Here is a 26,473-nt window from a genome sequence, read left to right on the forward strand (position 1 = left end):
CCTTCGACCTTCTGAATAATCTTCATGCAATATTCAGATGCACGTATGAACCGTTCTAACGTCATGTTAGTCATATCCCAGAACCATATGCGAGGCTCCCGCTGACCTACAGAAAGCCCGGCACAATCGAAGTTCCTAACGCTTACTGATGAGCTGGAACAGTTTTTGCGCAATTAACTCTTTTTTTTCGAGGCCCCGTTTTGCGCATTTCGAATTCGCAGCCGACATCTACGGCGAGCCCATTAGCATGCCCGAGCATGTTGAACGCACCTTCGTGGATGTTGATTATCCCCGGGCTCAATCAAGAGCAGCTTTGGAAACCCCTTGTGCAGATAATCACTTTAGCCTTCATGAAAACGGCTCGTTTAGCGATGAGGGCTTAATCACAATGTTTACATTCAGTGTGTTTGCCTTTTTTCTTTTCGTTCTATCAATTTAATGGATTATGGTCTGGGGCATCACGGCGGTTTTCGAAATCATATTCCACAACTTGTGTGTCGATATCGCCTTCCCACGGATCTGATTCTGTGTCATTGCTTGTACACTTCAACAACATTCGCTAATTATTTCTACACGTTAATATAATTCGATGCAATCGCATCTACGCTGCAGCAAAATTTTCTATCTATTCTACGTAATTTCCTCAATATATCAACACTATTCGCTAATGAGTTTTATACTTCATATTATTATAATTCGAGGTAATTAGCAGGACACCATAGAATGTTGAATATTTCAGTGTAATGTTTGTCGGTCGGTCGGCCGGTGACGTGTCATTGACGATCAGTGAGCGCTATAATAATGAGGCAGTAATTGGTAATTGGAGTAGATTGGAGGCAGTGAATATGAGCGAAATACTATGTTTATTAGTTGGTGATGAAGGTGGAACGTTTAAGTGTAGACGAGCTCGGTAATGAGGAAGCAAATAAGGGCGATGCTGATCCAATCTCCCTGCACTGCATCATAATTGAATATAATTATTTACGTAGAGGCTCGGAATTTGATACGGAAGTGCACGATTCAGATTTCTTTGAGCTTAGCAAGCTCTTCTCATCAATCAGCATCGACAGCATGTGTGGATACATCATTCGCTCCTCAGTAGTTATTCCAAAGCTATGCCAATGACAGGAATGTGACAGCGCCCACAACCGACTCTTGTGGGTTTTTACGATAGACTTTCCAAACAGATGACATCACAGTTTTCCCTGACTTCTCCCACGCCTTACTGCAGTTCCATCTGTCCACGTCTCTACATCGATGAGAGCCACACATTTGCTTCGCTGTGCTAGCATTGAATGAGTCTCTCGTATACATATGAGCATAATAATCTCACGACGTAAAACCCTAAATTGCCACATTCACACGTGAGTGCCGTACTGTATTAATGTGTGCTATTCCACCCTCTCTTCATGTCCCACTGCGCTGCCGAACTCATCATATCCTACTTTGTCCAGAACGAACTCCGACCGCCTAACGACAGGGTCTCCATTCACTGATCAACGCTCATATCCCATAATTCCGCACCACTCCTCGCTACGATTGACTGCCACCGATACCGTAACTGTACCTGCCGCGCGCGTCTGCTCAAGATCGCCATTAGCTTGAAAAGGTCATGTAGCGGCCGTACAATTTTTTTTATCAATAAACCCAATCAGCCTCCGTTCCGGGCAGTTGAACCCCCCGCTTAAAATAGTAACCGGTGAAGAGGATGTTGGTCATTTCTCCTAATGTCAAATTGTACTAATGCACCCCCGTGAGCTTTCAGAGAGTGCAGGCCGTGCAAAATGGAGCCATGTGCCACGACTCCCAAAACCTGGCCCGGGTTTCCGCTCGGCCGGCTACCCTCGCCCTCTCGGTGTCCACAGTCTGCTGCGCAGGAATAAACTGCGCCAGTGGTCTTTGTCAACCCTTATTTCCGCAGGGAAGGGGTAACAGTTTTTAATCTTTCTCTCTCTCTCTCGCTTACCCTTCCTGGGATGTTGCGAGAAAATCCCGCCGTCAGTTGTACAGGAAGCAAGTGAGGAAGAAAATGAGGAGAGGGATGTTTGCGTCATGCCGCTGTTTTTGAAGGCTGGGCTCGTCTGCTTTTTGTCCGGGAACACACTGCGAAGGTGTGTGCTTTGTAATGGAATGCTTTCAGTAGTTTCTAGCGATATGGTATATGGTAAGAAAAGGAGTTGGAGCAGAAGGGCTTCTTACGGAAAGTGTTCTAGCACAAATTGCGTATCGCGGTTTTATGTGATTAGTAGTCTTTTTTTCTAGCTAGTCTCCTCAAAAAGGAACGTGACGTTAAACCATAAAAGTAAAGTCAGTAGAATCAAAAGCTGACCAGAGGCAAGTGTTTGTTACGTCATTCATTAATACATAATAAGTAGCGATTTCAGCTTGAACATTCAGCCTCAGGCCATTTTTGCTCCATAGTCTCTAAGATTAGAGTAGTGTGTACACAGAAAACAACAAAAAAAAAGAGAGAAAAGTTCAACGTCACTGTTTGAAGTGACATTTCTAAGTGTCATTAATGTACTTTTCTACTGTAATCAAATATGAGATTTGATATAGGAGTAGCGAGATAGGCGGATAGCTTTCCTATACTTTACAAATCAAATAAATCGAATCCTCCTAGCTTTTTTACATCCGTCAACACGATCAAATAAGAAATGAAACAGAAGTAAAATTATTACGCAGACAGAAAACCACAATTTGCCCTTCACATGAATGACCCATCTGTGCAACACGATCTTCCATAACTGTGCCTACTTCGCCGCATTTTAGACACAACCTAATCACATTGCAATCAGCAGATCAGAAAATAAGAAGGCAGTTACGAAGGCGTCCTGTGTCGGCGTCCAGGTTGTGCCCATGGCTGCTTCGTAAAAAATATCTCGTGTTGCTAAAGCGGAAATTCCGTTCGATTGATTGGTGTGTACGAAAACAAAGAGAAAGAGAGAGAGAGCGTTAAAAATGTTAACACTCGTTTCCTCTTTTTTTTTTTTTTTTTTTCAGCTCAGTGTTTTGCTCCTCTCCTATTACCACAAATGTTGTTACGTGTATTAACAAAGCTCCGAATGTCTCGCTAAGCTGATGGGAAGTAATTGGAGGAAGCGTCGCCCGCTTCGCTAAGATTATGTTACAACGATGAATGACCAACGAATTCTCTCTCTCGGTTTTGAGATCAATAGAAGAGCAGCGGTGGCCACATCGGGTGACAACGGGCTGTCGTCGGTGTCACATTTTCCGAGGACGCATTGATCGTTTTTTCCAGTGACGCGTTTCGGTCGTTTATCTGCACAGCATCGAGGAAAAACACGTTTTAGGGATTTTTTTTTTTTTTTTTTTTTTTTTTTTACAGACTGACGGAGCTACGACGCAACTTTTAGAAAATGTTTTTTTGTTTATTTATTTGTTTCGAAAATGTTTAGAAAAAGTTTTCTAATTGCGCACAGCTAGAGTTGGAAGAAACCTTCTTGTTAATGTATAAGGGGGGAAAAAATTAGCAGGAGCTCTTTGGCTGCACGTATAGCATATGTTTGTAAGTCAAACGTGGCATGGCGACGTTTGACTTACAAACTTCTTGTTAATGGTTTCTTACTAGTTTACCAATAAATCAAAGAGCGATATTAAACGGTAGGAACAACTTATTTATTTACACATGGCAACAAGACTTTCGTGCACGAGACTGCACTTCTTCAGGTTACCTGAAGAAGTGCAGTCTCGTGCACGAAAGTCTTGTTTACCATGTGCAAATAAATAAGTTGTTCCTACCGTTTAATATCACTCTTTGAGTTACTCACCACCGGCAACTTGACATCGCCTATTTTTCTGCCTTCGTATCTTCTAGTTTACCAATACTCAGATCGTGGGGGGAAGGCGTAGGTTCCCACACACCTTGTGCGTCGAAGGTGATAGCATCAGCTTCGCACCCGGTAGGATACATCATAAGTTCGTTGGCGGTGTTCCGGTGTTCAAAGTCCGTGATGACCTTGGGAGTTCGTGCTAAAGTCGGGTAGGTGATGGCGATCCACCACCATCGGCTGCGCTGTCTCACCTTTTTCCCTCGTAGACTTTCCGGGTGAATGTAGGCACAGTGCCCCGTGAAGCTAGCCCAGAGCGCATACAACCTTCTGTTTTTCATAAAGCACACATGATGCACACTAAGCCCGCTGCCCCCAACGGGTCGCGTGTGTACATCGCTCATGTAGACAGTTGCTTCGCGGTCCAAACACGAAATTTATAAACCCGCCAAACATCAGTGCACGCAACTTCTCGCATAGCGGCGTACGCCGCGCAATTTTAGCAGACACCGACACCCTGAAAGACGTTCTCGTGAATGAAAGTTGATCATTTCCTGTTTCTGAGTTCCGTTGCAAGACCGTGCTCTCGTAAGAATAAGAATCATATTGCTATAAACCAAACTATAACCTTGGTGTGTATCTCCCTCTAACGGTTATATTGTATTGGATGCAAGAAGTAAAAACATGAAGATGTTAGCCCGGACCTGGTCAGTATATTGGTAACTCCAAAAAACACGTGGTGTAGGAAAAATTAAACTTGAAAGAAAAGAGCGTGTACAGCAAACCACTAAAAAACCGCTCGTCTACCCAATGTTAACCCCCCCCCCTCTAAAAAAAACACGTGTAGACATAACCATAATCCAGCCTAAATAATTAGTGAGATCGAGACGTTAATAAAAGAACGAGGTCGACAGAATCTGTCATTTTAGAGAGCATAAAAATCGATCCCTGACTCGTTTAACCTCTCGTGGTATACTATAATTCCGGTCGACAGTATCGGCCCATCTCCTCGAGTGTACGATGCTCCACGTTGCTACTGGGTTGCGACTAGGAAGTTGTTTCTCAAATTGATATTCTGAGTGCCTGGCCCCGCTCTGATACGGGGAGAACCCTTTTTTTAGTTTTCTTTCTGTTTTTTTCTTTTCTTAGTTTTTGGAGGCAGCCACTTTATTTAAGCTGGCAACGCGAGAGAAGCTTTCTGGGACTCTCTGGGTATTTATAGAGCGGAGAGGAGTCATGATGAGTGTCTGAATGCATTACATCTAAATCGCTCCCTAGCGTCGACGTCCATGGAGAAGTCATCAAGTGACGAAATTAAGAGCACGTGGTGCACGCATGTGTGGCTTCCTCATCCCGTCCCATGTCGATGATGTGTAGCCTCAAAAACGTAACTGTGTCAGTGTATCTCCGCTACATATTTCTGCATCCGTCTCTGAAACGAGGAATAGCGTGGAATAGATTACTAGCGTTATACAGAGGTAGCAAGTCGTCTATAGCCTTGAATGAACTCGGGTACAGACCTGTGGCTACAAACCCTCAGGTCGAAGACCTACCCTACAGGTTCTATTTTACAGTAATTCGCTGTATGTTAATTTCAATATGAAATTCAACAGAATTGATTCAGTATTTCGACGTTAGTTCCGTCTAGCGATGCTGCAGCGAGCTTAAGACCTGATGTCTGAGCTTCTGCCAGGGCACACAAACCAGCATTGCAGCTACACGCATGGCCGTTCCCAGGATTTTTTTCCAAGGGGAGCAAAGCGCTTCCAGGAGGGGGACAAGAGTTCAAACCCCCCACCCCCACCCCCACCCCCACCCCCCTACCACATCTTTTTCTGGATTCGGACGTTGTGCACTGTGTGGGTGTTCATCATCATTGTGTTCTATCATGACATCTGAGAATAATCATTGCGACCTATGAGACTATGACTAAAGTGCGCACTATTTTCACAAACGACCTTGGAGTCCCACGGCCCCCCTTTCCACCCCCTCCCCTCCCCTCGGTACGCCCATGGCTACACGCATCCTAAAACCAGAACTTCACTGCACAACACCTGATTCAATTTAATTCGAATCGATCTCTCGATGTTTCATCGAACATTTTTACCTTGACACCTTGTTCGACATTAATACTTTCATAGATTTCAATATATGTACTTTAATAGTTCAATATATTTTGATATGGACGAGTGTACTACTTTTCACGCAGTGAATGCAATCCACAAGAACAACAACAACAACATATATATTGTGATGATGAAGTGGGGAGGTTTTCCACTCTAGGAGTGGAACGCTACCCCATATAGCTAGGGGGTCTAATAGGAGTGGTGACAATGATGAGTGATGACGATGAGAGATGACGGGAATGATCGAAGTGGCGATGACGATGCTGGACGTGAATCCACAAGAAACGTCACACGTTACCAGTCTATTCTGTGTGTATACACCCGTACATCTCTGTGTACACATACACATGTACATATGTGCTGGAAAGGTAGAGTGAGCCACGACCTATAGCAGTGTAGTATAGCATATAGTACTAGGTCGTGCAGGGGACATCCTCTTCCCATCCCATCTTTCATCCTTCCCATAGATTTTTCTTCCCAAACCGTTACACGCTGCTGATCAGTTGAGAACACCGTCAAGACGGCTGTTGGACCAGAGCATATTAGATGTGCTCAGTAAGCATCAAACTACACTCTTAAAAATGAGTTTCACCGCATAGCACACTCCTAGCCAACAATCATCTCGAATGATATCGTTATCTGCCCTGATTTGTTGAAAACGAGAGGCGTACGCCTTTTTTGTGACACTTATGCTGTTCATAATTGTCACAAAAAAGGCGTACGCCGCCCGTTTTACACAAATCTATGCGGTGCTATGCGGTGAAACTCATTTTGAAGAGTGTATGTGCTTCGTTCCCTTATCGATTCGGGGTTCAGTTTTCTTCTTTCTTTTCTGTTCAGGTTGTTTTCTGGAATAGCCTTACCCGACTTTGTCGGGTCTCGCGTCTCTATATTTTTCTTTTCCAATCAATCAATCAATCAATTCTGAATAAGTGGCTTGCTCGTTGCAATGTGGGCAAGCATTGCGTCTTGTCCCATCCTACAGTTGGCAATACAAACTTCCTGCGGCATCTGGCAATCCCACATGCGTGCTTCCGTACGACTTGCTGAAATTAGCTTTATCTGGTGCAGTGAATGATTGGTACGAGGCTGAAGTAGAAAAAGCCTGCAGCGATGGGAATCGAACTCACACCTCTTGGTTGCCTTGTCAGGACGGAATCAAGAGGAGCGGGTTCAGGTCTCGCCGCTCTCTGGGTCGGACTGGAGGTAAAAATAATATGAATGTTGTGACTCCGCAGTTGTGGAGCCGGTGAACTCCAGCTCATTTGTACCACTAGAGAGTGGCCAGTCACACAGACCATCACAGGTTGGTGGTGGTGGGGGATCTATTTATTTTGACAGGAAAAGTCAGCCAGAAAAGACGGCTTGCTATTCCGTGTTAAATAATTCCTTCCTGGGTAGCCAAGTTCCTGGTGTAGTTAGAGAAAGGCGATGGATGTGGGGTCAGAGGTCTTCCGCCGTCCCACACACGATGTCACAGACTGCTGAGAAGACCGGTATCACGCAGGTGATGGAGAAGCGCCACGGCTACACGAGCGCTGCGTGTGCCAAGTAGCGTTGCGTGTTGGTGGGTGTATAGGTAGGGCCTGACTTTTTAGGGTTAAACCCGTATCTGCCCGATATTTACCCCCCGAACGAAATCTGTAAAATTCGGGTTTAACCCGAATCTACCCGAAAACACCCGGGTCGCGTGGCACACTCGTAAGCGTGCATTAAAATAAAGTTTGATAACATTGCTAAACATTAGTTCCATGATAAGACAAATTTGTATTAAACAAAAAACAAATCACCCGAATACACCCGAATTTCTGACGACAGAATATGCCGTAACGGGATTTAACCCGAATACACCCGAATTTTCAAATGAAAAATATCACCCGATATTTACCCCCCGAATTTGGCCAAAAATAAAACCCGAAAAAGTCAGCCCCTATTTATAGGGGTCTCTGTCTTTTTCAAGCACTGTCTTATATAAATACTGTCCCGGAGTATTTTAAAGTTCTTTGGCATTTCATGCTCTGTTATTTGTGTTTGTGTTATTTGTTTAACTTTGTTTGTGTTATTTGTGTTTGTGTTATTTGTTTAACTTTGTTTGTTAAACTTGTTTTAACTTTGTTTGTTAAAATGTGTTATTTGTAACTTTGTCCTATCTGTTTGTGTGCCAGACTCACCTTGGTTAGTTTGAGTTAGCTCGAGTTTGAATGTTACAAAACAGAAGAAGAAATTGAAGTCTTCACCCGACGAATTCTGCTACTCCCCATATGAATGAGCTCCACAAAAAGGAAAAAAAAAGCATCACCCCTCCCTCTTCCCGAACTGCATATGCACATGCACATCTGCATCCCCTAAAAGTGAACGGAATCGCGACAAAAACTAAAATTAGACCAAGGAACTCGACGACACATGCCTAGCACGCGGTCCTAAAATACACTTTCGATATCACAGCTCACTATAAAGTTTACAAGTGCTGACAACGCTGCTTTCGTTTTTAATTCCGTGCTAGCGCCGCGACGCACCTGTGGCTATGAACGGCGTACAGACGTGGATAGATGGAGAGAGGACAGCAGGAAGGAGTGGGGAGAGGGGAAGGAGGGACAGTGAATCTTCTTCTTCTCTTCTTGAATTCCCTCACAGCCATCACCTTTACTATACGGAAGGTTCTATATTGTCCAAGCGATCGTGAGCGGATTTCAATGTAGCACTTTCTGGTGACCTTTTTTTTTTAATTTCCTTCTGGTGCGGTGCAGTTTTTACCGGACTGTTTCTTTTACCAGTTTTTTTACCGGACTGTTCTTGGTTTGGCTAACGTTCGTGTTTTGCGAGCGTTTTCTTTGCTCAACACAATCACAGATGGCATTCACGTGGCGGATACGTTGTCTTGCGACTGGGCATAGAAGCCGGAATCTTTACGGCCTCTCTGTCATGCGCAAACGAGAGGAGCCCCAAATCCTCTTCATAGCAATGGTGGCAAGAATCAGAGCACGTTCGTATTTAAGAGCCTTCCGCAGAGATGCCTTTAATGGATCCTTGCGCTAGCGTTAAGAATAATGATGAGACTTCCGATAGTCATAAACTGGTTAATAATTGGACGCGATTGCTACGCGAAAAAAGAAAGATATAATAATAATAATAATAAAAACGACTTCAGTCGCTGCAGTTCTTGTTCTGGATGGGTCTCATGGGCCGTTGTTTTTTTTTTTTCTTTGTCTTTATTTTTTTTGTATGTCCATTCAAAACTGTGTTACAGCTGAACATAAAAGTAGGATGCAAGCGAGCTGGTGATAATCTGGAGGTGACGTTCCTTGAGATTCAGGGAAGACAACTACGACCAAGAAGCTTCTTGTTCGTCGTTGTTTTCCCTCAATCTCAGGGAATGTCATCTCCTGTGATATGACGTGTTACGTGTGGTCAGAAGAATACTGAATCGACATCGACGTTACAGATGTCGAGGACGACAACCATCAGTGGTCTCGTCGGCGACTGAAGGAAGGAGACTGATGCAGAAAGCCTAATGTTTCTCTTTTTTCTTTCTTTCTAGCGCAGGCACCAGCGCAGCATAGCCCTCAACATTGACTAGCATTGTTTTTTGCTTGATTGTGCGCTACTACATCGAAGCAACTGTAGCTATGAGTGTTGTACAGGCCGGCGCAGGTGGAGAGAGGACAGCACGAAAGAGTGGCAGTCACGAGGGTTAGTGTGCGATTTGGGCAGACTTCATGGGGGAGTTGTATACCGACATCCTTCCCAATTGAATGTGCTGGAAAAACGACGGAAAACCTCGTACAGCACCGCCGTTGGTAACGTCGTAACGGTAACCTCCTCTGTCTCACGCTCTTTCATGTTGCCCCATCTCCATCCGTGCATACAGGGTGTCCCGCCGAAAAAAAGACCAGGGGCTAAAGAAAAAACGGAGCGCTCTACACAAATGGAACCAACTGTACGTCCTTGACAGTTGTGTGGTCTATCCAAAAATATTTTTTCATCGCCCCTTGTCAATTAATTAGCGGTAATTAATTTTCTAACTTTTTAGTTATCGGTTTTAGCTCTCAGATGTCAATGAGAAAGTTGTAGTGCATGTCGAAAAAGACGGAACTGAAGTGGTTCGAGGTTGCTATGGCTTGTGGTTTCGTTTTTTCCCGGGTTTAAAAATTGGTTTCAGAAGCCGCGCGCAACCACAGAGCGCGCTCCCCATAATTCGGCGCCCGCGCGCGACGATTGCAGTGCACTCTGATAGGTGTGCCGTGAAACAGGTGAAATATCTTCCTCTTGTGTGACGTGGCCCAAGGATGGTCTCCAAGCGCTAATCCCAAAGTCAATGTACCCCGGAGGGAGCTGGAATCGTCGCGCGCGGGTGCCGAATTGGCCGCAGCGATCTGTGGTCCTCCCGGCATCTGAAATCAACTTTTAAGCCCGGGAAAAAACGAAACCACAAGCTACAGCGACCTCGAACTACTTCCGTCGTGTCTTTTTCGACATGTACTACAACTTCCTCATTGACATCTTAAGCAAAAACCAATAATTAAAAAGTTCGAAAATTAATTACCGCTAATTAATTGACAAGGGGCGATGAAAAAAATTTTTTTGGATAGGCCACACAACTGCCAAGCACGTAAAGTTGGTTCCATTTGTGTAGAGCACTCCGTTTTTTTCTTTAGCCCCTGGTCCTTTTTCGGTGGGACACCCTGTATATGTACGCCAAATCAAAAACGCAAATCAGCGTGCGCGACCTCGTAGCGACAACGTACACATCAACTTCCCTCCGGATGCTTCCATTTAAAGTTTTTTCTTCGCCCGCATTTTTACCTCATCAAAAGCGAGATCCCGAACATGCCGTACAAGGACTCGGCAGCTTTACGCTGAAGCTCATTTTTTCTTTTTTTTTTTTTTTTGCACTGTTGACAAACGCGAACATTGAGTTAGGAAGGAAGAAGCGAAGGCGCCGCGAGAAACCAGAGATCCCGAATTACCGCACTGTGAAGAAGGACGTGAGTGAAATATCAAAGCACGAAGAGGAGGTTGATTAGGCAGCCGTGAGTCACTCTTCCATCATTCTTCTTGCTTGCGCCAGGTGTCTCTGCTTTTGAAACTGCTTTATTCAGTGATTCCTGCATGGAAGAGAAAAAGACCCGCCCTCCTTGATCGGGCTACATTATAAATGAACGAGCGCACTCTGAAAATAGACTTTACGTTTTCGCTCTCCACAGTTGTCGAGGACGTTTGAATGGAAGCATGGCTCTTAAAGGTCACGTTCTTCCATGCGACACCCGTATATGGGGAGCGATCCCGGAGCTGCTCGGACGGTATAGGGATCGAAGGGGGCGTACGCTCTCTCCTCCGCCCCCGTTTTCAAGCGTGGGAGAACGGACAGGATGTTTTGCACCCCCATCTTGTTTTCACAGGATTTGCGTGTTCACTTTACGCTTTTCGCTTGTCTAAACGCAATACGGTCAATCATCTTGCTATGACGTATTTGATGTGTAACTTTTCATTTGCTCCATTGTTATTTCCACTCCCCTCTGTAATTCCATGTGACTTGAGGGTAAAGAAAGAAAGAAACCCTCAATTTATGAAAACGATCGCAGTTGGAGGAAAGGAACCGGCTGTTGGATTCGAACCCATGCCCTCAGTATTCTCTATATTCTATGTATTTGCCCCCACCGCAGCTATTGGCCGAATGTAACGCAGGGAGGCTGTGCCTTGTCAAGCAAAAATAAACTGAACTGAACTAAACTGAACTGATTGCTGGTCAGAGAGGGTTCGAATTCCACTGCTGGTGCCTTTTCTTTAATTGCCGTCGTTAAATACGTAGCAGTTAATTTAAATAGAACTGGGCGGTTGTGAGGCTTCTGTTGTATTTGCCTTATCCATGACAACGTTGCTTCAATTTATGAAACCTCGATTTACGTACGACGCCTTCCTCATGTCAAACCTCGTTTTATGAATACCTCTTTTTTCCGTGAATACTAACCATTCACAAATCGAGGCTTATGCACGTGTCCCGTTGAACTTTACCGCTTTTTACGCGCTACCGCGGTACGCGAACCGCTTTTTACGCCTTTCACACTAAGCAAGGAAAACGTGTTGCTTGCCATAAACATATTCATTGATAGCATCACTATACCAGCAAAGCACACTTCGAACCTGGACATGCCTATACTATATCTATTATCCACATTGGGAAACATTAGTAATTAGCTGAATGCTGTAAGCGGAAGCTATGCTGTTTAACGCACTCACATTCATTCTGCATTGCGTGTCGTACTATTACTCCCCTTCTTCTGTTCGCCTCCTTCTGGCTTCCCAAGTCATCATTTTAGTGGATAAACAAAGATGAAGGAAACCGAACGCCGTACAGATCTTTCAGATAAGCCGCGACACGATTGAGCACTGCTGGCAGCATTACTGACCGGCTCAAACCTCACTAAATCATTTGGTAGCTTCTCTGCCTGCTGATACTGAGGTTGCGGGTTCGAACCCGGCGGAGGACGTCCGCAACTTGATGACAGGTAACAAGTTGCTTAGACACACCGCCTTCGGTGAGGGACGTTAAATACGGTGTGCTGTGTGCTGAGCTTTCCGTGCACGCTAGAGAACATTCAGCTGGGGGAAAATGACACCACAGACCGACCACTGCGGTGTAGCTCGTGGTCACATTTGTCTCGAGGTGTAAAACCACGCACGATAATATTAACTAAACGGTATAATGAAATAAATAAATGACGGCAAATAGCAGTTAAGAGATAATATGACAAACGCTAGTGGAACCAAGGTTTAAAAAGTGGACGAAAAGGATAGCGTTAGCTATATGCCTACTACAGTTGTTTTCAGTCAAGAGTAAGTGCCAGAACTGAAATGTCGCCATAACCTTTAGCGCTTCGCGAGAACATCGGCTTCTTTTTTCGTTAAAGCACGTAACTAAGCTACACTCACACTTAGCTCGCGAAAATAGTATCACAGTTGAAGCTAAATCTACTTTTGCGAAATGTTGCTAGTTAAATCCAGCGTTACCTCATGAAACCGCCTTCTTTACTTTGCAGTTTCCCTTTAAAAAAAAAGCCCAGTAGATGCGCATGTCACGAACCTTACTTTCGCACTTGTCCAGCCGCACTTACCTCACATCCTCGTTGCACTAAAGCAGTAGTTCTTTCGAGTTGTCTTAGGCAAGCCTCCATAGTTTCTGTCCAAACCAACCCCTTCCCAGTGTAAAATGCCGTTCCCTAGGAGAGCTCTCGCAATAACGTTGTAAAGGACGACAAAACGACGTTTGGAGACTCATGCGTGTAAGCAATAGAGGGTGCTTTTCTTTTCCTCTTTTTTTTTTTTTCTTAGGTGCACCAAATTTTCGAGGAAAGAATACTTGCATTAGGGCATTCTCAATTTTTGTCGTTAGCTTACCCGACGTGATGGCCATTACAACAACGGCTTAATCACACGTAACAATAGTTACACTTACAAAGTTACTCATAATTTAGTTACTGCCCAATACTGGATGTTTTCATGTCAAACTGTGCTGTTCTACTTCTTCCTGATCTCGTTCTTTAAGCATCTTTCATTTTCATAAAATTTGAGTCATCCATCAAGACTAGATATAATATCGTTCTATCATCTATAGTTAGCTGAGCCTCTAATCAGAGATCACGAGTTGAAGTTACAGTATGAGGGTCTGTTATCAAACATGGCGTATATGAGTAAGGGCGCACATCTGAAGAGCTGGAATACCCTGTTCTGAATGGAATGGTCCTGGAATATACTGGAATGGAATGGTTCTGCTTGAACATCCTATACTGTGCCGGCAGAAATTTCCTGTCTGTGTGTTCCAAGCCACTCTGATATTCATTGCCTGCACACATACCCGGATAACGACACCGCACTTGAACTAATTGGCCAGGCACGCCTGTTGTCGCCCCTATAATGACCCGTAAGCCTCTAATTCTTTCTCTGATTTGCCCATTGGCTGGCACAAATCTTCCGAAAGCGAAAAAAAAAAAAAAAGAAGGGCTAATCTCCTCCCACGCGGCAGTTTTGTTCTTTTTTGTACAGAATCTTCTTGGTTAATACTGCATGTGTCAAGTAACTCCTGCGGGAACTTTCGTGTAAATCTACTCTCAATTATTATAATATTGTCAAGTAACAGTAGTAGTTACGTCCTATTGTATACAAGGAAATGTCTGCAAAACGATTAGTGAAGGAGCTGTCTTTTCCTATATTTCTTCATAATTTTCTCTGTCCCTGCTGCTTCATCTTCCTTTTGCTTCTTTGTGTTTGCTTAATAGCAAGCCTACATCATGGCTAACCTTTCCATCCTTTTTTCCCCTTATCAGCATTACATACATCCCCCCCCCCGCCCAAGGAACCGTGAGGATATCTTGGAGAGCTCTGTGTTCCTTCAAATTTATGGGTGTCACGTTTCACAATTATTGGTCACAAACTTCGATAACGCCATACCGCACTGACGTGTCCACCCGCTAAGGATGACACCAAGTCCACCCAGGACACATGCTGACGCACTATTATTAAAAAGTGTATTAGAGATGCTGTTCCCCTGCTTGAGTCCTGATTGGCGATAATGAACTGTCCCGGAGGGCCGGATGTGCTGCGAACCTGTGCATTCTCAACCCGTAGCGTTACTCCAGGACTTTGCCGATAGAACTGAAGCTAGTGCCATGAACCTTGTGTCAGGACTCGTGTGGAGAAAGACTATCTCCTCTACAGGCCCATGTCACGCGGTAGTAGAGGTGCGTCGTCGTCGTCCACGGGCCACTACATCACTCCCTTCCTCAGACACGAAGCGGTGCTTGCAGTTGAGGTCCGCGTCGATACCGCAAGGTGGAGAATGAGGACGAGACACGGACGCGGGACGGCTGGGCGCACGCCTTGTTATGTTGGTTATGGCAGTGTATGGCGGCATGGGCAAGCGCGATATACGCCCTGTGGGTCCCAGTAATGGGCTGAAGCGGCGTGGACTCCTCAGGGAGGACCCTCACGAAGAAGGTGGAGACCGGGAACGGAGCTCACTGTGGTGTCCCTGCGAGTCCCCCGGTGGAACAGTCGTCCCGGTGCCCCTTGGCTACCAACTGGTGGTTGGCTGCCGGCTTGCCGCAGATGAGGCACATTGGGGCCAAGGCCAGGTGCAAAGGTAGCGTGGGTTGGTTTTCTGGACCCGGTGACGTAGGGGATGACTGTGGTGCGGTCGACAGCGGCGTACTGCGGCCGATACTGGAGCGTGTGGCTCAGGGAGGTGTCGCTGATGGGTGTCCAAGGACATTCTTGTCGAAGCGTGAGGCGGCGTGACATCGTGAAGGTGACCGTGGCGTGTTGCAGCTTGTACGAGGCGAAAGCGGCGCCGTGAAATTGCTGGTCGTTGATTGAGTGCGGAGCGTCACTGAATACACTCTTAAAAAAAGGGTGTGCTAGAACTCCTTTTTTTGCCACATATATAACCCCCTTTTGGAGAGTACAATTATGCTCAAAAGGGTGTCTCCTCACTCCCTCAAGGGAGTAGCATAACACCTTTCTCCCTACTGGAGAGTAATATTACTCCCCGGCAGTGAGAAGGTGTTATGCTACTCCCTTGAGAGAGTGAGGAGACACCCTTTTGAGCGTAATTGTACTCTCCAAAAGGGTGTTATATATGTGGCAAGGAAAGGAGTTAAAGTACACCCTTTTTTTTTAAGAGTGTAGCGAGTCCTTGGAAGAACAGGAACGTACTTCCAGCGATGATTTCCGGAATGGTTCGTAGGTAGTCTTGAAAAATTTGTGATTGTGAAGGGTCGAATTCTTCAACGGCCCGTACGGGCCGAATTGTTCGATGTCCGGACCACCTAGGGTGACCTTTTCTTATGTTTTTTTTCATTGTAGTAGCAACCGTGTAACAACTGGGGCTATGAGCGATGTACAGACGCGGATAGATGGGTAGAGGGCAACAGCGGGAAAGGCTGTCAGACAGATGTGAGATAACAACAGGTCGATAGCGGATGTCCTGGGCGTACTTCAGTCACGAATTATCACACCAAGTCCGCTCACGGCACATACTAATGCCCTAATGTCTCACACCTCTCACACACCTTTTCTCACTGCTGTCTTCACCCGTCCGCGTCGGCACACCGCTCGTCACTCCAGTTGTTACGCGATGCTACTGCGATGTTTAAAAACAGCCAATAAGCAACAGCGTTCAAATGCTATGCAGTGCATCATAAGGCCATGCTGCTTCGCGTTTGCTTTCACTCGCTCTATTTTGAGCCACGTACTGGCTACTTATTCAGCAGACGAATTCGTCAACAATGTACCGTTCCCTCTTAAGGCCTCATTACACCAAAGCCTTCCTGCATGCGAATTAAGCTAAACAGGCCGAAAGAAACAGTTCAAATAAAGAGAATTCCGTTGGACCGGTACGTTAGTCAGGATACTTAAGTCTGGGCGATACACACTCGCATGACTGACTCCTGTGCGCTCTGAGGTCTTAACTTGGACCCCGAAATAGGTCCCAAGGGAACATGTTTCGAATGCCGTAGACATCCACTTCTCTTATGTACATTGTTGTTGTTGTTGGTGTTGTCGTTCGCTCAGTGAAGCTTCAAAATTTCTTTAGCCTTGAATTCGAGACGTTTCATTTTCGCCTTATTTTTTGCGTGTCCACAAATTGGAATACCATCCAATCCAGGCAATGGCAATCCAGAAGATGTGGGTTCGATCCCTACAGCTGGCTAACCTTTTCAGTGACTTTCATCTTTCATCGTGGAATACCATGTCTGCGGTTCAGTGGGACGAAGGTTGTGGTGAAGGGAAAAAGAATCAAACTTGGATGGTATCTAAGTTACAACTTGCAAATAACATTTTACTGCAGCTCTTTTATTAATTTTTTCAGTGACTAGCTACGGTAACCAGTTACTTTTTCAATTTAACGCGTAACTATGGGCAGCATTTTTGGCGAATGTAGCCTTAAAGTGTAACTGCAACTAGGTTACGAAAGCTGGTGCCATACTTGTTGTGTGTAACTGCTCTAGCTGTAGAAAGCACGTGACATAATTGTGGGTAGACAGCATACGCTAGCATAAAGCTTTTGTGAGTTGCAGTTCCTCTTTTTCTTTTCTTTTTTTTTTTGAGGGGGTTTCATTTACTTCAATTAATTTCGTTTCCTAAAAGGCAGCTGTACAATAACTAAATTACTTTAATTTGGCAAGTCTAGCCGTCATTGTAACCCAGATTGTATACCTCAACGCAGTGGTACCTCATGAGGTACCAGTAACCGTAATTTTGTTATTCTTTCGAAATCGCCCATTACCTCTATGAATGTACGACGTACCGTAGAAATGCGATGATAACGACGATAATAAAAGTGTAGAGCAGATACACAACATGTTATCGTAGTGCTGAAACTGAAACTGAAACATCCGTACTGATGAGTGCCTGTTTTCTTTGTGACACAGGCCAGCAGCTGGAGGACGATCTGCCTTCACCAATACCACTTCACTCTTAAATGACCTCTTGTCGGAGGAAAACTACAATAGGCAAATACGGCCAGACTTCGGAGGTAAGCACGCCGATATATTGGGTGTTCATTTTCATCCGTTACAGATTTGTTATTTAAAAAAAAAAAGAAGATATAAGAGCATAGATGTCGATTTTGCAGTTGAGTTATACTCTTTAATTAGTGACTCTTTAATTAGGGGATTTCGTGCAAAAGCGAGATAGGAGAATGGGAGACAATTCTCGTTGAAAGCTATTCCTTTTTTTTTTTTTTATCTTGACACGCGCACGTGCATTGAAATATCCATCGGCGAATGTTTCAATGCAAATGAAGCGAAACCGAAACCGTGCCGATCGGGAGCGCAGAGAAGAGAGCGCTCATTCCACGTCAGAGGTCCACGTGCTTTGGAGCGATGGAGGTAAATGGAGTAAGTGCTCATCTGCGGGGAAGATCAACCGCTTTGTACAACGGATAATACCCCAAACGCACTATCGCACACAATCTGGATCGGCGCGGAATCCTGGTCGCCGAAATCCTGCAGGATGCGCCTGCGCCATCCGCACTTCACGTTCGTGATCCCCGGTCAGTGCAGCGTATTAAAAGGGAGTCTGGCCATTAATGGGACCTGCATATACCTTAGGCTCCACCCACATCTTGAGGTATCTAGCCTATCACAGGTCGAAATACAGTTCCCTATTATTACAGGCCATCCAGTACTTATACCTCACCCTTGTGTACTGTGTGCCTCCATTTTTGAGAAACTGGTTTCATTTGCATTGAAACGGATATCATTGGTGACATGCCAAAACGACAGATTTTGCGCCCACTTTTATCAACGCCATCTGCATGGAGAGAGGCATGATGGGAAGGCTCAGAATTGCAGAAATGGCTGCTGGCAGAAGTGAGCAGAAGTGGAGAAGTGAGCGGTAGAACCGATCTTTTCGTAGCAGACAACTGCCGGTATGAACTTTTAAATCACGTAAAGTAAGTAGATTGAATCGAAAATGCGCAAAGATGTATGTATGAATAAAATGCCAATGATATAAAGTAAAATCTTACTCATCAGGGCGTCTTTCTTGCAAGTTTCTTGGGATAGCGGCCTTCCCTAGGCCTAACGGTCTTGCGACGAAACATCTCATTTTCGCGTAAATAATGATGGCGGATCGAAAGTTGAAGCTTACTTTTGCAAATGCGTACATGAGGACATACATATATTCACAGCATGAAATTAAAGTAGCCCGTGAAAATTTTTTGTCACTAAATCTCCGCTTCCCCGTTTCATGCCCCATCCTTCATTTTGGAGAAAATTCGATGTCATGGCGACTCCCATGGAAAACGGCAACCAATAAAAGGCGTCCGAGTTTGATTGACAGGCCGAGCCTCTTATTTAGTCTCCTCCTAATGGCTAGATTCTCTTTTAATACGCGGCACTGATCCCGGTTTTCATTTGACACCGTCCAGCGAGAGCTTTGCAACTACCCACTGAAGTTCCAAATTAAAACGATACGGTGGTTCAGGATGTCTGCACGAACGAAATTCACATTACACCAAATGTCCTTCCAGTTATTTCGGCGTTTGTCCCTGTTGTTGTTTTCTTCGTGCGGGCCGCCGCCATCTTGCCAGCCCGGAACCGGAAGGACGAGTGGCGAGGAAGACACGGAGCCACTGCGCCTGCGCCAACCCTCCTTGAAGTGCGTAATCACGTTCGCGAACGGGGGACAAATGTCTCCGTTGTTGATCCGTGTCGCCCAGACTCGCTTTGTCCGCACCTGAAGGCGATCACGATTAAGACTCCGTCGGCGAACATCAGTCGCTCCGGAGGCGCGCGGTTCTGGTCGGGGCTCATTTGCGCAGCGAAATTCGGCTACTTCACGGCCCGCGCTCGTTTCAGGATTTTTAAAAGATAGAATGGCGTTCAACGAGTACTCTCTCCCATTCTGATATCTCACCTTTGCCCGAAAATTTAGTTAATTAATAAGTTTTAGGTAAATAGTCGTCTCGCATTTACATGCTCTTTTTCGGGAGGAGGTCAGATAGTCCGTGTGAACTGCAAAAACGACATCTATGCTGCTCTCACAGCTTTTTAATAAAAAAAAAATCTGTAACGGATAAAAATTATCACCCTGTATGAGATATCGGGAGCCAAATGTTGCATGAATCGCCACACGCGATTATTTCAAATACAGAAAGAGTGTGGCTACGAGCGACCACCTATGCGGCCGAAGACGGCTCGTTTCCGCGACGGCGGTCGCTGTAACTGCGGTTGTGGTTGGAGCGGCAGCCTCAGCAGCAGACGACAGTTTTAAATGCAGACGGCAACTCTAAACGCAGCGTATGCTGCTGCGGATGACGTAGGTGTAATAATCAGGAACAATCTAGAAAATCGGCAGCAATATATTTTAACGTGACGAATAAATCACGCAGTGTTCGGAGAATGGACGAGTACATTGTGTCATCCTCTGCACTGCTGTGACTGGAAATAGCTGTAATTCGACAAGCCGTGAATGCGTTCTGGCTTTCCACCAGACGAAAATACGAGTATAACAAAAAAAAAAAAAAAAAAAAACTTCGTTTCGAAAATGCTTTGAGAAAAGGTGGTTAGTAGCATTCCAATGCCAGCTACGTCTACATCCTCTATCCTTTCCGACATCCGCCGAGCAGCTCTCTTAGGAAATCCTCTTTCTGTATTCATAGGAATCTGAAATAGAATTCGGCTGACGTATATCGTTAGTTCACCAATCGGGGCTATAGTCCTTGCACGTTCCTCCGATGGAATCTCCCCTTCCGGTAAGAGAGTTATTTGCTGAAAAGAAAAAAAAAAGAATGAAAGAAAATTCTGGTTGCATTTGGGGGGGGAATGGGGTTGAACCGGGAATGGTAATTCTTTGGCAGAAAACGACGTAGATTATGCGAAAGTGCGCAGATAACAAGATCTTTATCTTCTTCGTTCTTCGTCTTCTCCAGTAATCTAGCATATTTGTCGCTCCACGAATTATTATTATTCTGCCATCTAACCCGTCCATCATAGTTTTACATCACGAGCTGCATTTATGATGTTTCTTTTCTTTTCTTTTTTTTTTTTTTTTCAATAGAAATACGCCTCTTGCTTCCGGTCTATCAACAAGGCTTCGTGTTCAATTTCATCCACTCACACGCGACAGATTCTTTCAGGCGAAACGTGATGTATCCTTAATTATCAGCGACATCCCTTGAACAACGTTTGTGTAGTGTGCATCATGAAAAACAATCTCGTTTTTCTGCAAGAACATTAGGGGACAACACGAACGAAAAACGGACGGCAATTTGTGGAAAAGATTCTTCATATCTTGAGATGATTTTTCTTTCAGATTCCCGATCGCATGTACTTTATATTCCGAGGGATCCGAAATTACACTCTCTCCCTGTTTTACGATCGTTTGTTTTGTAATGAGCGTTGCTTTGTACACATCGGGGGTGGCCATGTATTATAATATAAAGTATTATAATAGTATCATTGTAATACTTTTTGTATTTGTATTACGTATTATGTAGCTTGAAAACGTAGCTGATTACGTAGCTTGAAAAAAAGTAATATTATTAGTATTATGATACGCAAAAATGTGTGTTACTGGTATTAGTGTATTACTGATAAGGCAGTGGTGGTGGTGGTGGTGGAGTTGGTGGTAGTGGTGGTCACGAAAACCGGCTTGCCGTTGTTGGCCTTACTTATGTGGGCAGCGCTCATAAGTGAGTAATACTTGCTGGCATTCCCACTGGCCCCTGTATGAATTATTGGCTCCGGCATGCACTCATGGAAAAGGCAACTTGGGCCTTCAAACCAGATTGTCATGTCATTACGCATTCTTACTGTTGCATTTTCCCACTGGCTGTGTCAGTATTATGCCTGGTGACTAAGAAGTCAATACTACTTGATAAGAAGTCACAATTAAAGCGTATATCGTTGAGGCCACCTTTAGGTGTGGAGAAGGCTATCGTTTTTGTTAACATATCTAGCCTGTAGATTGAACGACTTTCCTTTGGACTGTAAGAAAAATATCCGTTATTGTACTGCACAACAACAACAACAACAATAGATAAATTAATGATGATGAGTGGGGAAATTGACTACTAATTGTGCCGTAACCTATATTCTGCAGAAATTCCATTTGCAGAGCACACTGCACAGTTCCCAACTGGGTTTTCGCAGTTTCGTATCCCTTTAATGTAAGTCGTGGCTCTCTTTTCGCTTATGGGAGCTTTGCAGTGTTCCCTCCAAACATTTTTTTTTTTGCAATAACTACTTTACGGCGCATATGCCGGCAACAGAGTTAGCAGTCACTTGTGTGTAAAATTAGATTCTTTTTTTTTTTTTTTTGACAGTGTGCAAACCATTTGCTCAGACCGAACAAGACGATAAACGATAAGCGATAAAACCCCCGTGCCGAGAAACACACCGAACAGCCCAATTTTTAACCGTTTTCACTTGAAGATTCCTTTTTGGAGCAAATGCCGCTAAAATTGTGTATGGACGCCTATTGTGTAATAGCACAAGAAATTTACGTACCGAAATAAATGTTGCATATGCGTCGGTGTTTTCTAAAGGCAAGTTCTAAAGGCATATGTATTTCCTGTATTACCACTTTATTATGATATAGCATTAGGATGGCGTATTATAATATATATATATTATTCAAAAATATTACTGTATTAGTATTATAATACGCATTTTCGTCCAGTATTATCTATTATTATTATGCCCAAAAAATAGTATTACTGCAAACCCCTGGTCCATTATTGCATTTCGTGCTCATCGCTGCTCAGTGTTCTTCGGAAATGAGCACAGACGTGCAGCGTCAAACAAGTCGGATAAATACACCTAAAAGAAATGCGCAAATGCACTTCCACAACGGCAGTGATGTGGTTTATGGAACGGCCGAGCCATGACCTGTACTGCTATAGTAGTAGTAGCCATTAGTCAGCGAGTTTAGCTTTCGCATTTTCACCCTTTGGTCCGCTTAGTTACTTAGCGTAATCACAATCGATGTTTCCTGTGGAGGAGCTGAAAGGAGTTATGGTGGAGTTACGTCCTGCTACACGTATAGCTTGTTAATGCACTTGACAGTTGAGGCTCGAGACGTCACTAAGCATATTTTACTGGCATTTACAGCGAAGATTATGCTTGAAAGTATCAATCCCTGAGTAACATAGCTTCGCGTTGATATTATATGCTTCCAGGTTACAAGATTATTTATTTATTTATTCATTTCAATATACTTCTAAAGGTCCCTTGAGGGACATTACATGAGGGTTTGGGTTACATCAATACTATAACGCATAGCGAGTGTACATAACTTTTAGTACAGAAAAATACAAAAAAATACAAAGCCATGATACTGTAAGGTAATAAGGTATCATATACAACGAACTTTATGCATGGTGAATCAGCAATATGGTACATCATCAGCTACGATGAAAATGGATCATGTGATATACTTTAATGGTGGCGTAAGAGGTCCTGGACACAAGGAGAACTCATCCAAAGGCAACCGGATAGCAACTATAAGAGAACAGAACAGTGATTATTGGTGCGATTTCCTCTGTCATCTCTCATATGAGTGCGTATTAATTTATACTTATCACATACCCCTCGTGATGTGATTCAACATTCCGTATATAAAAGTCTCCAACGAAAATATTACGACCGGGCAGTTAGTACACAACCGAGTCCATGTTTCAGAATCGCCATCCAAAACAGCACCGAAATGTCCGGGATAGTAGATGAAGGGCGCCAGTTGCGTACTGCAAAAAAATCAGAAAGCAGCAGAGTAAATGCTGTGCAGGGTCGCTCTTTCCGGGGCCGTTCAAGCAGCAAAAGGTGAACGTGACTGTTGTATGCAAGCCCTTCCTGTCACGCTCTGAATGTTTTCCCAACGCCTGAGGGAAAGAAGGGTAGGGTATACCTGTCATGAACGCGCCTTTTGATTCGTTTAGACCGCGCGGGTTAGAATCTAAAAAGCAACGATAATCGATGCCGCCTCGGTGGCTTCGGTGATGGAGACACGGACAGTGGATTTCACAGTGAATCTTTTATGGGCATCGTTTGGAGTGGATGTGAAACAGTGCTTAACACACCATCCAGGAGAACGCTTAGAGGAATATTATTCGGTCGAGATATAGACGGATGTGGTTCAGGTTCATTGTTGATGATTTCTGTTTTTTGCGGCGCGGTAGCAACCAAGGCCGTATATATATAGTGCGGCAAACGTATGATTGAAAAACGAAACTATCGAGAAACAAAACAAACAAAAATGAAGCTGTAGAAGGCGAGACGATCAGAATTAAAGAGTATCACAAAACAACGTCCGCGCACGTGACTCATGAATGACGCGGCAGTGAATGTGTTTCCTGCAGCTCTTTTCTGCAACTTCTACGATCCTTTTGAAGGGACCGGCAGTCCTGCACAAGTTTTGGTTTGCCGAAGAAGTAGGTGACGTCATCACGCACGCTGAGTGCTCATTGGGCTGCAACGATTAATGGCGTAGCTATGGCCAGAACGGAATGCTTACGCCTTTTAGTAGCATATGTCGACGTATGTGAGTTGTCGCGAAAAGGGAAGCGAGCCGATTTTTCTGAATGTCCAAAGTGGCAACGGTAATATTCTATTAGCGTGTGCGTACTGGCTTCTACAACATTAGTGAGTTTTAGTATATCACACGCTCTCACCCTTACGTACGTATAAGGGACAGCGTTGGTGGTTCTCAGCACGCGCAGAGCAGAGCATAAAGAGAGCTTTACGCATTGCGCAGGACCACCGCGCTATCCCTTACGTATGCAAAGGCGACAGCGTATACGATATACTAAAACTCACTATTAGGTAGTTTGCTAAAAGCTAACACGCATCTATAGGACGTGTTGTGTGATAACTTTCACCTTTTAGAGAGCGGAATCTGATAAGCTAAAAATAGCTTTTAGCAAAGTAGACTAACAGAGTTAGCGTGGAGGCGAAGTATAGCGACTGTATTGGTGGGAGTGGCGCGCGCAGTGAAAGCAAGAAGTAGCTAATGAACGGATCCATAATCTATTGATTCGTTCATGAACGTTAAATGCTGCTCAGTAGTGCCGCCAATATGAGCGGTGAAGTCCGATAAGGACGCGGTCATTAGAGCTGGACAAATTCATCGATTAGTGGCCGCTCAACGGATGAGGAAGAGAAAAGAAAGATAAACTCGTGTGGGGGGAAATCAACCTCTGTACTGGCTGGCTGCGCGCATAAAGTGGTGATCGCCTTTTTAAAAGGACATATTTGATGGCCGTTTTCCTATAAAGATTAGTATCGACTTCTGATTGGTCAAAATTGAGATAGGGAAAATGATAAGGGAAAGACAAGGAAGCATGACACGAAGGATGTGGAAGGCCGTGTAATGGGAGTGCCCCTTCGGAGAGACTGTTCGTTAAATAACTTATTTGGACATTCATCCGATATCTCAATATAAGACAGGAACTGGATACGAACCCGCAGCAGTCTCGCAGCAGATATCGACAGCAGTTTCCTTAAAAGAAAAGGAAGTAGCGTCACATCGTACTCTCATGAGTATCGATAGATCGAATACTCACCCGAAGTCACGCTGTGAATAAAATAACACTGCGCTATACAGCCTGTATACTACACACGCTCTTAAAGAAGGTAATAGACGATTTTCAAAAGATGCGCGCGGCGCAATGCAGCATGGGAACTTTGAGGGACACTGCTGTGTCGTCTGCTTCGTTTATGGTTTACCTCGACTGACGCTGCTGCTGCGCACACCGGGAATGTTGTTGTTCTTCTTCTACTTCCGCTTCTCGCCGTCTCGTAATGCTTCAAGGCGCTCAAAGTTCCCATGAGCCATTGCGTGACACTTGCTTCCTTCTCCACGATGTCTTCCACGATGGTCTTCCACGATGATGCCAATACATAAACTTGCTTTTCTAAAAACGTCTATTGTAGTCGTGTTGCCAACTGTAGTCGTTTCTGTTACTGCATGCACTGCCATCACGATAGGACACTTTCGGGACTAAGTGTGCGGGAGTTTATGCTATGTATAGGGACTATTATGTGTGCTGAGGAGTAAATTTCGGAGTCATGAGCTGAAATGGGTAATAATTGTAATATGATGAACTAGGGGCTATAATTGCTCCCCATTTTACTGCTTTATTTTGCTTACAGTGTATACTGCATAGCAGTCGTCCGTAGTAACTTAGTTACATGCAACTTGTAATTTTAACTATTAGTTACTGTTTGCAGTAACAAGTTATTTTTCTGGGAAAGTATATTGTAACTGCACCTAGTTACTGCTTTCGTTTAAAGTAACTGTAAAATTACCTGCAGCTAATACCCCTGCCACACGGGCGTTTCAATGGCCATCCGACATTTCGATGTTCATTGATGCGTAACCGCTGCTACACGGGTTGCTCGATGCCCATTGAGAGATGGCGCCACGCGTGACGAGCGACTCCTGCGCAGAAATCGTTTGTAGGATAAAACGTATGAACAGAGAAGTAAAACTGAGTGCAAAAAATTATTTTTGGAACTTTATTTTGCGGAGTGTGTTTATTTCTTTGCATTTTGCTTCTTTTCGTTGGTGTCACGGAAGCAGACTAACTTTCAGGAGACTCAACGGATGATTTGCGCATGCGCGACGTTGCGGGGAGCTGAGGAAAAGAGTAAAAAAGAAAATGTACGATACTAATTACACGGCGCCGCTCAGATTACACATAATTTTGTACTTTATTGCCTCGTATTTACTCACATTTGTCGCCTTATTGCGAGTTTTTGTTTACCGCTTACTTGCTAGCTGAGACTACCACCGGCACCTTTCCATGATCATCGACAACTTGAATGATGCATCTGGAGTCTCCATCGAGTTGATGAGCGCCCAGTTTAATGGTAATTCAAAGTGACCGTGTAGCGTCCGATTATCATTCAATTCGATGATCATCGCTTTCGCCTTTCCCCTTTTTTTTTTATATATCTTATACGCACAGTGACAACTACTACGGCACATGGGAAATCCTCTGTTTATAAAACGGTATAACTATGCTAGGAAAGAACAAGTGCTCAAACAATTTTCTTT

General features: G+C 44.4%; 1 protein-coding gene across 2 annotated transcripts in view; it reads left to right on the plus strand.

Moving 5' to 3' along the window:
• The window catches only part of LOC135394974 (gamma-aminobutyric acid receptor subunit alpha-6-like), a 62,034-nt gene that overhangs the window by 14,555 nt on the left and 21,006 nt on the right, over window positions 1-26,473 (plus strand). The window contains exon 2 of one of the 2 annotated variants that reach the window (XM_064626109.1): window positions 17,344-17,447. In XM_064626109.1, coding sequence (XP_064482179.1) covers window positions 17,344-17,447 — 104 coding nt within the window. Of the gene's footprint in view, window positions 1-17,343; window positions 17,448-20,123; window positions 20,172-26,473 lie in introns of those variants that run through there. The other variant, XM_064626110.1, reaches the window with a different exon arrangement.

The sequence above is a fragment of the Ornithodoros turicata genome, chromosome 5 (genome assembly GCF_037126465.1).
Source record: "Ornithodoros turicata isolate Travis chromosome 5, ASM3712646v1, whole genome shotgun sequence".
NCBI lineage: Eukaryota > Metazoa > Arthropoda > Arachnida > Ixodida > Argasidae > Ornithodoros > Ornithodoros turicata.